Source organism: Bidens hawaiensis, unplaced genomic scaffold (assembly GCF_021521415.1).
Source record: "Bidens hawaiensis isolate Kalapana, Puna unplaced genomic scaffold, B.hawaiensis_p1.1 tig00019665_1, whole genome shotgun sequence".
NCBI classification, from domain to species: domain Eukaryota; kingdom Viridiplantae; phylum Streptophyta; class Magnoliopsida; order Asterales; family Asteraceae; genus Bidens; species Bidens hawaiensis.
The window spans coordinates 297,116-312,734 of NW_027492984.1; the positions used below are offsets into that span (position 1 = coordinate 297,116).

The 15,619-nt window shown below is 36.0% G+C and overlaps 1 protein-coding gene across 1 annotated transcript in view; it reads right to left on the minus strand.

Moving 5' to 3' along the window:
* LOC143558881 (UDP-glycosyltransferase 85A8-like) overlaps positions 1–15,416 on the minus strand; it is a 28,671-nt gene extending 13,255 nt beyond the window's left edge. Inside the window, exon 1 of the mRNA XM_077047632.1 lies at positions 14,838–15,416. Within this exon, the coding sequence (XP_076903747.1) occupies positions 14,838–15,413 (576 nt within the window). The 5' untranslated portion in view covers positions 15,414–15,416. The remainder of the gene's footprint in view (positions 1–14,837) is intronic.
* Between the last annotated feature and the right edge of the window lie 203 nt (positions 15,417–15,619).

A 15,619-nucleotide genomic window follows, 5' to 3' on the forward strand; every position in this document is an offset into this window, starting at 1 on the left:
GTAGACCTCATATCCATGATATACGTATTCTTCACTCTCGGAGCCTTCATAACAATCCAGTCCTCTGGTATCTTAAAACCAGGATACAACACTATCGCCTCATTCTTCGTGAAATTCACGGTATAATCCTTATCACAGATATGCGAAACACTCAGCAGATTGTGCTTCAGTTCTTCAACAAAGTTAACTTTCTCTAGCGTCATCTTCCCGTTAGTCACAGTCCCAATTCCTGTGATCTTTCCACTGCTCTCTCCTGCGAAACTCACTCTACCACCTTGAACAGGTTTCCAGTCTTGTAACAATTTCTTGTTACCCGTCATGTGCCGGGAACAGCCGCTATCCACAACCCATTGATTGTTGGCAGCCCTGTTCAACTGTTCCTGCACGATTAAAGCAGATTATTAGAATCTTGGGACCCAAGACCTCTTGGTCTTGGGTCGATACATCCCGTACCTTGGCTGTCCAAAGTTAGTATTATAATCATTTCTGTGAGTCCTAACAGGATACCTTCTTGTGGATTGTCTATGAGGCCATCCAAACCGTCTTGAATTAAATGAATTATTAGTTATGGTTTGGGTGTTACCAGTGAAAAACTGAGATCTATTTCTTTGAAAACCTGGATTAGTCCATTTTCTGAAATTCGATGGGTTTTCAGTTTTATCATTAAATTGATTACTGTTAGCTTTTTCCTCAGATTTTAAAGGCCTCACACCTCTGAATTTTTGCTTCAGAGGGCAATCAGCAACAGGCTTACTAACTTCTGGTTTTTTAGCAGTAACTGGAACTGGAACTGTCTGACCATAGTCAACATCGACAGATTTCTGATTACTAGGGTTAAAAGTGTAATTATGATTGAAATGTGGTGGAACTTCATGATAACCAATTCCTCCCCTTTTTGGAGACCCTTGATCACTAACGAGGTGATCAAGTATAGCGGAGGAATTTCTGAATTGTTCAAGTTTCCTGTTAAGTTCCACCACTTTTACCTGGTGATCAGCTATCTGTTTTTCCCTCTCAGCTATTAGTTTGGTTTTCTCTTCTAGAACTTCATAGCTAAGATCAATCATGTTAATTTTTTCAGCAAGCTTTGTTTAAGACTTTTAATATCTGTTTCACTAACTTTAATTTTCTTTGTAACTATTTTCTCTAGCTTTAGTGAAATGATGATCTTCTTTTAAAGTTTTATATTGCGCATCCAAACTAACAAACTGATCAGTTAGAATTGTCAGTTGTTCAGACAGAAGTTCACACTTAGTACAAGGGAGTTCGGTACTTACCTCGGAGAGCTGGTCTGCTACATCTGCCATGTACGCTTCATTTTCGCCAGTTCCCTTCTCACTATCTGCATTTTCGATGTTTGCCAAGTTGGCCTGTTCAAATACTTCTTCAACATGCAGATTCCAGTTGTACTCTTCATTCTGTCTGGAAATCATGGCTCTATAGTCATTACCACTACCACTTTGCTGTGTAGATCTATTCTGACTGCGTTCTACACGTTCATTCTTGCATTCTTTTGCAAAGTGACCATTCTGCTGACAGTTGTAGCAGCGAACCTTAGACTTATCAAACCCTGGCCTCTCTCCGACAAACTTCCTGCCAGTCTTCTTCATGAACCTCTTTACCCTTCTCACTATCATGGCCATCTGCCACTGCATATCCATCTCCTCCAGATCATCAGCATCGATCTGGTCATAATCTTCATCCAAAACTGCAGGATCAACGATCTTACCCTGAATGTAGTTCTCATACGAAGCAATAAAAGATACATAGAGAGCAAACTGATGTTCAGCAGATTTGACACTCATGGGCATCTTCGAGTAGTTGTTGTTTGAAACACTTGGGGAATAACTACTCTTGGTCGCTTGAGGTTGAGAAGCATTTGACCCTCCAGCTACATAGCACACATCACCGTTCATATTGAGAGATACATGTCCCTCATGTGTTGAGCTCGCGCCTGACTCTCCCTTCGAGTAATAAGCAGATGATTCCGTTTTCGAACTTGATCCGGAGTTAACCTTTGCCCCATACATACCCGGATCTTGAACCTGATCGGTAGGAGTCTCCTTTCGTACCATGTTCAGTTCAAACGTTCTCAGCTTGTTAACTGCTGTCTCAAGGTCATAGTCAGCAAAGTCTTTATCTTCTCTCATCAACACAGTATACATCTTCCATTTTGGTGGGAGAGCATCAAGAAGCTTCTCAACAATCTCATCTTCTTTGTATGCAATTGAATAGTTGTTGAGTTCAGTCATCAGATGATAATATCTGGTGATGATATCATCAAGTGATTCGTTTTTCAGATACTTGAAGACCGAGAATTGAGTTTTTAGAAGTTTAATCTTCGAAGCACGAATTCCCACATTGCCCTCAAAACGGTTTTCAAGAGCTTCCCAAAGCTCTCTAGCAGTCTTATACTTTCGGAAGGTGTGAAGTATCTCTTGTGGAAGAGCCATTGTAATTGCTGCATGAGCTTTACTTTCTGCCTCATACATCTTCTTCTCTTCATCTTCCATCTCTTTGTACTTCTTGATCTGATCACGACCTTCATACTCAGTAGTAGGTGGAATGTAACCATCTTGTATACACACCCACATCTTGGCATCTTGATTCTTGACATATTGTTCAAAACGATCTTTCCACGCTACATAATCCGTTTTCTTAAGCATCTTGGGTGCCTTTGTAGCTGAACCTGCTTCTACTTCCATCTTTACTAGTTCAGTAATGTTTATCGAAGACATCTTTCTCTAAACTCAAAGAAATCCGAAAATAAAAATTTTATTTTCAAACAGCACTGTTGGCGAAGTTGTGGATAACTTCGCTTAAAGCTTAACTTCGCGTGAATTTGTAACGTCGCTCACTTTCTTAAATTCGCTTAAGTTGAGCGAACTTGGGAGGTAGGCGAAGTTGAGGGTAACTTCGCTTGAGGTAAGCGAACTTGAAGAGGTAGGCGAAGTTGTGGATAACTTCGCTTAACCTTATATCTTCGCCGAAACCCTAGTAACAGTGACAGCAACTTCGCCTGATGAACACGAAGTTTCTGCAGATTAGATTTCTGGGTTTTTTGAGGTTTGTGAAGGTGTTATGGGTTGTTTAAGCTTGTAGGAGATGAGTATGACACAAAAACTCAGAAAACTCGTCCCGCGAATAGTCGAACGGAACGATTTCTATACCCGCGTGATAATCCCGAACCACACAATCGAGCAAAAGCTCTGATACCAATTGTAGGTTCCCAGCCGGATCTACACGAGATATCGCGTACTACGCAGGTGCGGAATCCCTACGTAAGACGTTACGAGTATAGAAAACAATACGATTAACACACGATAATCAAACACGTTGTATACCAACCTTAAACACGTGATACGAAGATCACTTGATTACAGACTCTCTCTGACTCGAATACACGAAAACTGAATTAATCATTTTAAGCCGTAACAGATGGCTTATATAATCACGACAACTTCGCCTGGCATGTTCAGGCGAAGTTGTCACTAACTTCGCTTGACTAACAAGTTCGCCCATATCAGCGAACTTGTTAGCAACTTCGCTTATACAAAACATAAAATATTACAAACGCGATTACAGACACTAGACACTTAACTACTGACATCATGCACCAACAAATTTGTATGTTTTATTAAATTTGTGTAGTTTGAATAAATTACGTGTTTGTCTATGTAATTCTCTATTAAAAAAATAGACTGATGATTTTATAGATACTTGTTGGTTTATATTTAAAATTCATTTTTTTAAAACATAACTTGTATAGAAAAAAACCATTAAATTTTATTGAAATTTCATTTTTAGGTGAACAACTATCATATGCATATTATAAATAACCTTATTTAGTTTTAAAAAATTAATTTTTTTACTAAAAAGTTTATTTGGTAAAAAATAAATATAAAAACGATAAATGAAAAAGAATATGATTTAGGTTGTGTCTTTTTTTTATTTTTGCAGTTTTACTTAAATATCCTCTTACCATTTAATATTATTGCTTCTCTCTTCTTCTTAAATTTTTTATTATAGTTTAATTAACAATCACGTGTGTGTGGGGATGATATCTTTTGAGAACCTATTAAGTTTTAAAAACTAATTTAATGGATTAGATTAAGCCACATCATACATTTCAATAAATAATTAAAGGGCATTTTATTAACATGAAAATTTATCTTTCTTTCATAATTATCATAATTCCCTCCCTCTCTCTTCTATTCTTTTATTATAAAAAAATATTTGAAAATGAGTTTATAATTTGGAAAGTATAAACATATTTGGTTGTATATATTTGAAAAAGAAAAAGAAAACACTAACAATTAACTTTGGGTTTGCACCTTCAAATTTTCAACTAATTTAGTTTGGGTTTTATTTTCAATTTTACCTATTAATTATAACAAAAATGGGTTTTTAATTTCAAGAAAAAAAAAGGTAACGGTGATGGTATGATGGTCAAGTGAAAAAAAAATAAAGAAAATAAACGTTGGAACTAACGTTATGATGGTGGGGTATAAATCTTGATGTAACTTTTGTTTTTTTTTTATCATAAATTTATGATAACAATATTATTATTAAATGCATTTTCTTCTACTACACCACCGATCTATTTCATCTTAATCTACCCATTTAGATACCAATATACTATTTATTTACCTATTTGGTTTGTAAAATGGGTGGATTTTTTAATTTTGAAGATGATGATGTTAATTAATTGGATAGTTTTCGTAATTGTTGTAAATATAATTTAGGTAATTTTTGTAATTGTCGCAAATAATATATGCAATTTGTGTAATCGATGTAAATTTAATTTAGGACATTTCTTTAATTGAAATAGATAATTTGGGTAATTTGTGTAACTGGTGTAGATTTTTTATTTTGTGTAATTGGTGTATTTTGTAGTAATTTGATAACTTGTGTAGTTGGGGTAATTTGTGTAATTGGTGTAGATTTTTTATTTTGTGTAATTGGTGTATTTTGTAGTAATTTGATAACTTGTGTAGTTGGGGTAATTTATGTAATTGGTGTAGTGTTTGTAAACGTTGTGTAGTATCTATAATTGGTAATTTATGTAATTTTGTGTACGTCCTTGTTAGATAATTAGTATAATTTGGGTAATTTGAGTATTTTGTGTAATTGGTGTTGATGTAATTTGAGTAATTTATGTCATATGTGTATTGTATACTAATTTGAGTAATTATATACTTGGTGTTGATTTGAAATCATCAGCTAAAAGAAAGACAAACTTTAGTTAAGGATGGTAGAATTGTAATATTATTTTGAGTAGACCGACTAAAATCATTATATATGTATTCACATATTACCCAATGTAACATGAACTACATTACTTAATATCGTATTTGAGTAATAAGTTTAGATTAAAAACAAATTTTAAATCCGGATTTAAAAGAGTGTTGTCTTTTGTGATCCAAATTTATAAAATAATAATAAAATTTAATCGAAAATAAAGTCCTTAGAATAATAAATAATAATGATTAGGTTTGACTTTTTTTAATGTATAAAAAAGATTGTGGAATTGCATTACTAAAATACCCCTCCAACCATTTTAAAATATTTTTCTCTCCCTTCCTTTAGTTTTTTATTCAAATTTAATTTCATGCACAAAACTAGGGCACATTTAATTGAACTTGTGGTTGTAATTGGGTTCTTAAAGTTCTTATAGTTCAATGAGTTTCCAAATTATTTTTTCTTCATATATAGATAAATATCATTATAAAACTCTTAAATTATATAAGAATTTAAAGAAAATCTTAATAACTAATATTTTTTATAAAAACTTTTGTATATTAATGTTATTTGATTGTAGTTTTTATCACTTTTTATATCTATATTTACGATTCCAATTATGAAAATTAGTCTTTACACATATCTAAATTTTTTTAGGTATATATAAGTTTGTTATTACATAAATTTACACATATGTAAACTTGTGATTTATATATGTAATAAAAAAATTATATATTAAATATGGTTAACTATTCTTAAACAATGTTAATATATGAAAAAAAAAACCAAAAAACTGTTTGGTTGTTATGAGTTTCTAGAAGTTATTAACTTTTTTGAAATTTTGAAATCATACTAACCATATATATATATATAATGGTTCAAATAAAAATAAAGAGTTTGTTAGGAATAATAAGAGCCAATAGATTTTTTACATGTGATATTACAACCTATGATGAAAGAACAATTCTAAGAAACTATGTCGGGTTTCGGTAATTTTAAATCTCAACCATTGATTAACATGATTTAATGGCTATGATTTATTCTTAGTCTTTCTAGTAAACTACTTGTTTTTAAGATAACCTTTATATATATATATATATATATATATAAAAAAATATATATATATATAGGGGTGGGATCAAATGAAAACTCTTTTTAAAGAGAAAACTTAAAAACTCTTAAAGAATTATTTTTAACTTAAATTTTTTTTTTTTTGTAGTTTCTCTTTTTACCATTAATCTTATATGTTGTTATTGTTCCCAAAAAAAAAAGACATTGTTGGTAACCTCGTCGGTGTAGTGCACTTGTGTAATAGTGTGCGTTGTATATATGCAAAAGTGTTGTATTGCATAGAATACAACACTATTGCACATATTTGATACACATATATGCAAAAGTGTTGTACTGCATAGAATACAACACTATTGCATATATTTGATACATACTATTGTATATATGCAATTTAAGACTAATACGCACATCGAATACACATTAGTACGTATGTGTAACACAACATTAACGCACATGTGCACTACATCGACTTTTATTTTATTATTATTATTTTTTTCATATAATACAACATTACTACACATATACAATACAGATATATTGAATATATGCAAGTAAACACCATTGAACTTAAAAATACATAGTAATACACATGTATAATACAACGGTATCGCACAGTAATACGTATGTGCATTACAATGTTTTTTTTAATTTTTTTTCGAGTGAAGGGTAACAAAATATAAGAATAATAGCAAAAACGAAAATTTGAAAATATTTTTTTATTTTTAATTAAAAATAATACTTTACTAGTTTGTAAGTTTTCGATTTAAAGATGAGTTTTTTGTTGATTCTCTCCATATATATATATAAGAGATAATTTGAGAATTCTGCTGAATTTTAAGAATTTCATTCTTAACCACACATTTAATAAATAGATTAGATTATATGGTTGAGATTAAATTTGATTAAAAAATTAAGTAGGAGAGAGAATAAATATGCACAGTGATTACACTAATTTGAACGTTTGTACACCTATGTAAAAAGTCGACTCGGTGCGCTAAAAATTATGTAATTTTTCTACGTGCATGTAACCTACATATATTGCTACATGTAAAAAATTAAAAAAAAAGAAATTGTTATGTTGAGTGTTTCGATTTCTTAAAACTCAAAGTGATTCTCAAAAGCAATCTTTTATATATATATATATATATATATATATAGGGTTAGGTTAGAATAAAAACCTGTATGAGTTGTGAAAATTATAGAAACTTATTCTCAACCACATGTTTTTAATTAAAGATTAAATCTTGTGGTCCACAATTAAAGTTAATAAAAAATGTAAAAGTTAATTTACATTTTCTCTCTACTGAAAACATATACAAAATTAGTAAAAAAAATATTAAAAAAATAGCAAAACATATTTTTTTATGTTTTCGATGTTTTGTATTAATGTAACAATATATATTACATGTACAAAAAAAAACGATGTCACATAGGGTTTTCACGGGTTTTCACAACTCAAGTGGGTTTTCATTTTATACTTTGCCTATATATATATAAAGTGCATATCATGACATGGTGTTCATTGCCGACAAGATTAAATGGATTCGTATACCCGTCTTTAGCTAGTAGACGTTTCTACATTACTTGATGTGCTTTTTTTTATATATATATATATATATATATATATATTTATATTTATATATATTAATTATTATTTGTGTAGTTGATTGTAGGAAAAATGCATTTGACCATTTGTTGTTGTTTTAGAGCATTCTTAATGGGTTCTCTATATTTATGCAAGTGTATTCTCTATTTTTTAAAGTATGGTTGTGAGTAGATGACTGGAAAAAGTTACTATTCATGATTAAATTTGAAGAAACACTGTTCAGACTCTAAAATTTTTTAATATATTTTTTTAAAATGGTTGTGAGTGAAAGAAAGAAAAAATGTAATAATAAAAGTATAAAAAATATTATTTAATTTAAAATAAGAGAAAAAATATAATGATTTTTAATGTAATTTTAAAAATGAAAATAAAGAATAGATTGGGAATGCTATTAGTTTATTGTATGCGAGAAAAAGTATGAATCAAGGAGTATTTTTTTATTACAATATTTTTTGATATTTCAAACCTCACCAACTTTTACCATAGAGAAGCGAATTCCGAGTTAAATTTTGTTTGGATTTTATTTGGTTATTTCCTCTTCTCTTAAATATCTAATTAACATATAATTTGTTTTTTTTGTTTAATAACCTGTGCTCGTTAATTTAGACAGCTCTACTTACAATAAAGATTTTTTCAAGTTGTCACACAAAACAATGTCCTTGGATGTTTTTAAAATTAACTGTAGGGGTATGGTACCAAACCCGGTTTTACGACCCTAAATTTATTATGTTTGGCTTATTTTATTATATGGACTAATACAATGTTATTGGGCTGAGAGGATTTTGTGGAGGTAACCCTAACTGGGCTAGGCCCATTAGGGTACCATGATGGTGGCCATGAGGCTCCCTATATAAGCAGGTCTCCACCTCTTTATTAGGGGTTGGTCATTCTCAATAAGAGCCACCACCATATTTTTGTGTCTGTAAACAAGAGATCCTCGAGATTTCTTAGCGGTCACCTCCACACCCCCAAAAAGCCATTGCAGATCCCAAGCAGCCGGAGAAGAAGATCAAAACGTGGTTCGTTCATCTCGAAATTCGTGGAAACATCGTCATGGATCAGGTCAGATTCATCTCATGCTTCGACATTGGCGCCATCCGTGGGACGGCAATGAACCACACTTCGCTTCTCGTCTCGGCCCTCCGATCTGTTCATCAATATCTCAGGTCTACGGTTTTTTCTTCCAGATATGTTCTATGGAAATCCAAAAATCCGTAGATCCAAAGAATACTTCCAGATCTGGAAATACACAGGAAGAGATACCACCAAACTTTTGGGGAAAACCCTTAGATCTGTGTTTTTTCTAAGTGAAATATACCAAATCTAGTTATGATTTTTTCAGATCTGGGTTCGTTTGAGCAACAGTCACACTTCATATTCATAGATCTATAAATCCTATCAGATCTGTTGGTTTTACATAAAACCTACCTGATGTGGATATTCAAAATCTCTAGATCATGCGCGTCACCGCGGATCAAAATCGCTCCCCGTGGATCAACTTCGGATTCCGCATGCGCGCTCCCGGCGATCACTCTACGCCACAGCGGGTCGCAGGCGCGCTCCCGGCGATTACTCTACGCCACAGCGGGTCGCATGCGCGCTCCCGGCGATTACTCTACGCCACAGCGGGTCGCATGCGCGCTCCCGGCGATTACTCTGCGCCACAGCTCACGTATATCACATGCTCACGCATAACACGTATGCTCACGCATCACATATGCTCACGCATCACGCATGCTCAAGCATCACGCATGCTCAAGCATCACGCATGCTCACGCGTGTCACATATGCTCACGCATCACGTGTGCTCACGCATCACGAATGTTCACACATATCACATGCTCACGCATCTCATATGCTCACGCATCACATATTTTATTGGGCTTCACGTATGCTCATGCATATCAGATGCTCACGCATCATGTACGCTCGCGCATCACATCTGCGCGTGAGAATAAAGGAGACCTTGCGCAGGCCGCGCGTAAGCGACACAACAAATGAAGAACAGTCTAATCCAAATCAGGATAAGAACAACCATGATTGTACTCATCAGACGAGACAATAGTCTAATCCAAATCAACGAATGAGTCATACTTAAAGGTTGAGAATCCTCATAATATCCCATATGGCTACGCGCCACACTTAAAGGTTGGGAATCCTCATAATATCCCATATGGCTACGCGCCACACTTAAAGGTTGGGAATCGTCATAATATCCCATATGGCTACGCGCCATATATAAAGGTTGGGAATCCTCATAATATCCCATATGGCTACGCGCCATACATAAAGGTTGGGAATCCTCATAGTATCCCATATGGCTACGCGCCATACATAAAGGTTGGGAATCCTCATAAACCCATATGGCTACGCGCCATACTTAAAGGTTGGGAATCCTCATAAACCCAAACGGCCACGCGCCAATATAGGCTGGGCACACCTCATAATTTGCCCGAGGATGGGAACTTTATAATACATCCACTCTTACTTTAGGTTTTTACAGGTTCGGCTATGAGCCGCACAAGCACCTATGACATCGTTATTATTATCTGGCCATTTGTGCCTCCATCACTATTTTGAAGACAAGCCGGGATAGTCATCCTGCGCAGAAGAGGCCCTTTTAGGCCAGTCATTATCATCATATTACAGCTCATAAGTCGCCTCGCGCGCAGGCTTTATTATTCTATAGCTCGTAAGTCGCCTCCCGCGCCAGCTTAATTATTATTATAGCTCGTAAGACGCCTCGCGCGCAAGCTTTATTATTTTTACAGCTCGTAAGTCGCTTCGCGCGCAAGCTTTATTTTTTCATAGCTCATAAGTCGCCTCGCGCGCAGGCTTTATTTTTCTTACAGCTCGTAAGTCGCCTCGCGCCCAGGCTTTATTATTCTATAGCTCGTAAGTCGCCTCACGCGCCAGCTTAATTATTATTATAGCTCGTAAGACGCCTCGCGCGCAAGCTTCATTATTTTTACAGCTCGTAAGTCGCTTCGCGCGCAAGCTTTATTTTTTCATAGCTCATAAGTCGCCTCGCGCGCAGGCTTTATTTTTCTTACAGCTCGTAAGTCGCCTCACGCGCAGGCTTTATTATTCTATAGCTCGTAAGTCGCCTCGCGCGCAGGCTTTATTATTCTTACAGCTCGTAAGTCGCCTCGCGCGCAGGCTTTATTATTCTACAGCTCGTAAGTCGCCTCGCGCGCAGGCTTTATTATTCTTACAGCTCGTAAGTCGCCTCGCGCGCAGGCTTTATTATTCTTACAGCTCGTAAGTCGCCTCGCGCGCAGGCTTTATTATTCTTACAGCTCGTAAGTCGCCTCGCGCACAGGCTTTATTATTCTATAGCTCGTAAGTCGCCTCGCGCGCAAGCTTTATTTTTTCATAGCTCCTAAGTCGCCTCGCGCGCAGGCTTTATTTTTCTTACAGCTCGTAAGTCGCCTCGCGCGCAGGCTTTATTATTTAATAGCTCGTAAGTCGCCTCACGCGCCAGCTCAATTATTCTTACAGCTCGTAAGTCGCCTCACGCGCAGGCTTTATTATTCTATAGCTCGTAAGTCGCCTCGCGCCCAAGCTTCATTATTTTTACAGCTTGTAAGTCGCCTCGCGCGCAAGCTTTATTTTTTCATAGCTCATAAGTCGCCTCGCGCGCAGGCTTTATTATTCTTACAGCTCGTAAGTCGCCTCGCGCGCAGGCTTTATTATTCTATAGCTCGTAAGTCGGCTCACGCGCCAGCTCAATTATTCTTACAGCTCGTAAGTCGCCTCACGCGCAGGCTTTATTATTCTATAGCTCGTAAGTCGCCTCGCGCGCAAGATTCATTATTTTTACAGCTTGTAAGTCGCCTCGCGCGCAAGCTTTATTTTTTCATAGCTCATAAGTCGCCTCGCGCGCAGGCTTTATTTTTCTTACAGCTCGTAAGTCGCCTCACGCGCAGGCTTTATTATTCTATAGCTCGTAAGTCGCCTCGCGCGCAGGCTTTATTATTCTTACAGCTCGTAAGTCGCCTCGCGCGCAGGCTTTATTATTCTTACAGCTCGTAAGTCGCCTCGCGCGCAAGCTTTATTTTTTCATAGCTCATAAGTAGCCTCGCGCGCAGGCTTTATTATTCTTACAGCTCGTAAGTCGCCTTGCGCGCAGGCTTTATTATTCTATAGCTCGTAAGTCGCCTCACGCGTCAGCTCAATTATTCTTACTGCTCGTAAGTCGCCTCACGCGCAGGCTTTATTATTCTATAGCTCGTAAGTCGCCTCGCGCGCAAGCTTCATTATTTTTACAGCTTGTAAGTCGCCTCGCGCGCAAGTTTTATTTTTTCATAGCTCATAAGTCGCCTCGCGCGCAGGCTTTATTATTCTTACAGCTTGTATGTCGCCTCGCGCGCAGGCTTTATTATTCTATAGCTCGTAAGTCGCCTCACGCGCCAGCTCAATTATTCTTACAGCTCGTAAGTCGCCTCACGCGCAGGCTTTATTATTCTATAGCTCGTAAGTCGCCTCGTGCGCAAGCTTCATTATTTTTACAGCTCGTAAGTCGCCTCGCGCGCAAGCTTTATTTTTTCATAGCACATAAGTCGCATCGCGCGCAGGCTTTATTGTTCTCATAGCCCGTAAGTCGCCTCGCGCGCAGGCTTTATTATTTTATAGCTCGTAAGTCGCCTCGCGCGCAGGCTTTATTATTCTCATAGACCCGTAAGTCGCCTCGCGCGCAGGCTTTATTATTCACATCTTATTCATGCTAGTGCACCATCATTATCATAAAGACCACAACACGTCACCATCATGAAGAAAACCTCCCAAAACTCAAAGACAATAAAGATAAGGCCGAAGAAAAGGGAAAAAACCGCCTCACCTCATAAAGTCCAGCGCTCCACCTAAACGCTTGCGCGCCTAGGAGCAACGCTGGACTTTGGGGGCTTGTAGGGGTATGGTACCAAACCCAGTTTTACGACCCTAAATTTATTATGTTTGGCTTATTTTATTATATGGACTAATACAATGTTATTGGGCTGAGGGGATTTTGTGGAGGTAACCCTAACTGGGCTAGGCCCATTAGGGTACCATGATGGTGGCCATGAGGCTCCTTATATAAGCAGGTCTCCACCTCCTTATTAGGGGTTGGTCATTCTCAATAAGAGCCACCACCATATTTTTGTGTCTGTAAACAAGAGATCCTCGAGATTTCTTAGCGGTCACCTCCACACCCCCAAAAAGCCATTGCAGATCCCAAGCAGCCGGAGAAGAAGATCAAAACGTGGTTCGTTCATCTCGAAATCCGTGGAAACATCGTCATGGATCAGGTCAGATTCATCTCATGCTTCGACATAACGAAAATAAGTCCCTGACAATCAGTAGTGTGCGATCTACGATATAGAGGATATCTACAATCTCCTTCCATAAACAACTAAGAGTTCCAAAACCAACTAAGAGTTTCTTTGCCTTGTAAGTTATAAACCTGACTAGCATCGACGGATTCAAGGGGGTCCCTTGTAAGCCAAACGCATGGTATGCCGAAGTACCCCATCAAATCTTTTTTATAGTTTGATCCTTTCGATTTTCTCTTATGAGATAAAATTTAACGTTAAAAGAGGAAGGTAAAAGTTTTATGGTTTTCCTGCGGAGACCGGCGACGGCTCTGTGGTCGGGAAAACTGTTCAATACGATGAGAAGATAATAGGAAGAAGGAAAAGTTTAACCTAAGATATATTAGTGGGCTATTTTTTAAGATAAAGCCCAAAAACTAATGTAAAAAGCCCAACTTAAATTATTTATGGTTTTTACTTTTTTCATATCACTAGATGCAATTCTAGTCTAATGGTATTTTGGTGGTGGGATAAAATTTAGTGATCACAAGGTTCTGAGTTCGAATCTCATAAGAGGGGGTTTTCTTAAATATTGCGTTTCCTCCTGAATTGGTGGCTTGGTGGTGGATATGATCGCATAATATCACTGGTGGCACGATGATACTTTACTGGTCCGTGAGTGATCCAAATTAGTCGTTAAAAAAATGAAAAAAATTGCACTACCTTTTTTCAGGTATGAATCCGATTTTTTTGCTTTTTTTTTTGTTTTGCGTTGGTTTCCATATTGATAATTTTTTTTAATAAATCAATGATATGAAAACTTTGCTATTATTTATTAATTTATTTTACATTTTACGTTGTTAGATTATTTCTTAATATATATTCCTTAGTTTTGCATTTTTTAATTTGATTTAAAAAAAGGTTATTCTTATAATATAGAAACATTTTATTATAAATCGATACATTGGTAAAAAGTCTTCAATCAAATTCTTAAAAGTAATAAAGAAGCTGAGAAGAAGTTGAACTATCAAAAGATGATATTGTTGGTGACCTTACCTTGCTTAATCCAATTAATGATTTTTCGGTTAATTGTCGAGAAACATGTTTTTGCAAGTGTTTAAAATGAAGCAATTTTCAGCGGTTTTAAGATATGTGAACTCGAAAGTTACCGTTATCAACTATTAGTAAAAAGTATAATTGATATTCACCAACGAATAAAAAATTCTATTACGAACCCCCCCCCCCCCCTCCAGTTAAAGAATCCTGGTTCTGCCACTACTGACTAGGATATTGAAATATTCTCCATTTACTGCGTGAATAAGGTCCGGATGGACTAGTCGGTAGGTAATTGAAATAAATATGTTTAATAAGGCATTGGACAACAAAAAAAAAAGGTAAAACAAATTTCAACTATTCACTTTCCTCTAAAAAAAATTCGGTGAGTTCGCCACCCACTACTGCAAGCTCTGTGGTTTTACATGTACAATTTTGAAAATCACAGTGCTATGTGGTTTTATGAACCACTAGTAATGCAAAAAGTGTGACCCCGTGTTGTATGCCTTTTTCAACATAATCCAAAGGGTTTTTTGTTTGTATTCTTTTTAATGTAATTAAAGTAGATTACATACCTCTTCTTGATGGCACCAGCTAGTAACCATGCCTCTTCCTCTAGTCTCCTCTACAAACTCCAGTGGCATCATGGCCTCATCGCCTCCAACAATATCCGGCCTGGTTATCCACAAGAAATCCTTCTTACTATTAGCAAGTCCCCACCCAAATTCAATTAGTTGCTCTTTTGTCATAATTGTAATACTTCCGAAGTTCACATACACAACCGAGCCAGGGTCTTTTGTGTCAAGCCAGTCAATGCAGCTCGAATCTTCCTTCCAAAGGTTTGACCCAATGTTTTTAAGCCTATCGTCATGAACATATTGTTGCATCAAGTGTAGTGGACCTATGGCGAAAATGTTTGGGTTCATGGCAAGTAATGGTTTAACACTATCTTGTTCTAGCACGTCAAATGTGTTGAGAATGACGGCTAACCCCCGAGGGATTGCTTCAGTTTCAGTAATTGGATAGTTGAGCATGACGTCGTTAATGTCTGTGGTTCGAATGAAGCTAGGAAAATCCTTTAATCGGATGTTTTTCATTTCAGGAATCCAATCCAAGCTTGTCTCTAAATACCCATTTGTCACATCACTCATATCTGTAACAAGTAATCAAATAATATTAAAGATTAATATTAGAATAAACAAGAAAATCAATTTATAACAAAATTTAATAGTTGTTTTTAATCAAATCTAAAAATAATAACAATAAAAATTATCAATATTACTGTGGTTGGTTCACTAAAAGACACTTCTTAATAGCCGGTAAATTTTTTTAATGGTTAAGTTTCAAAGGCATGCTG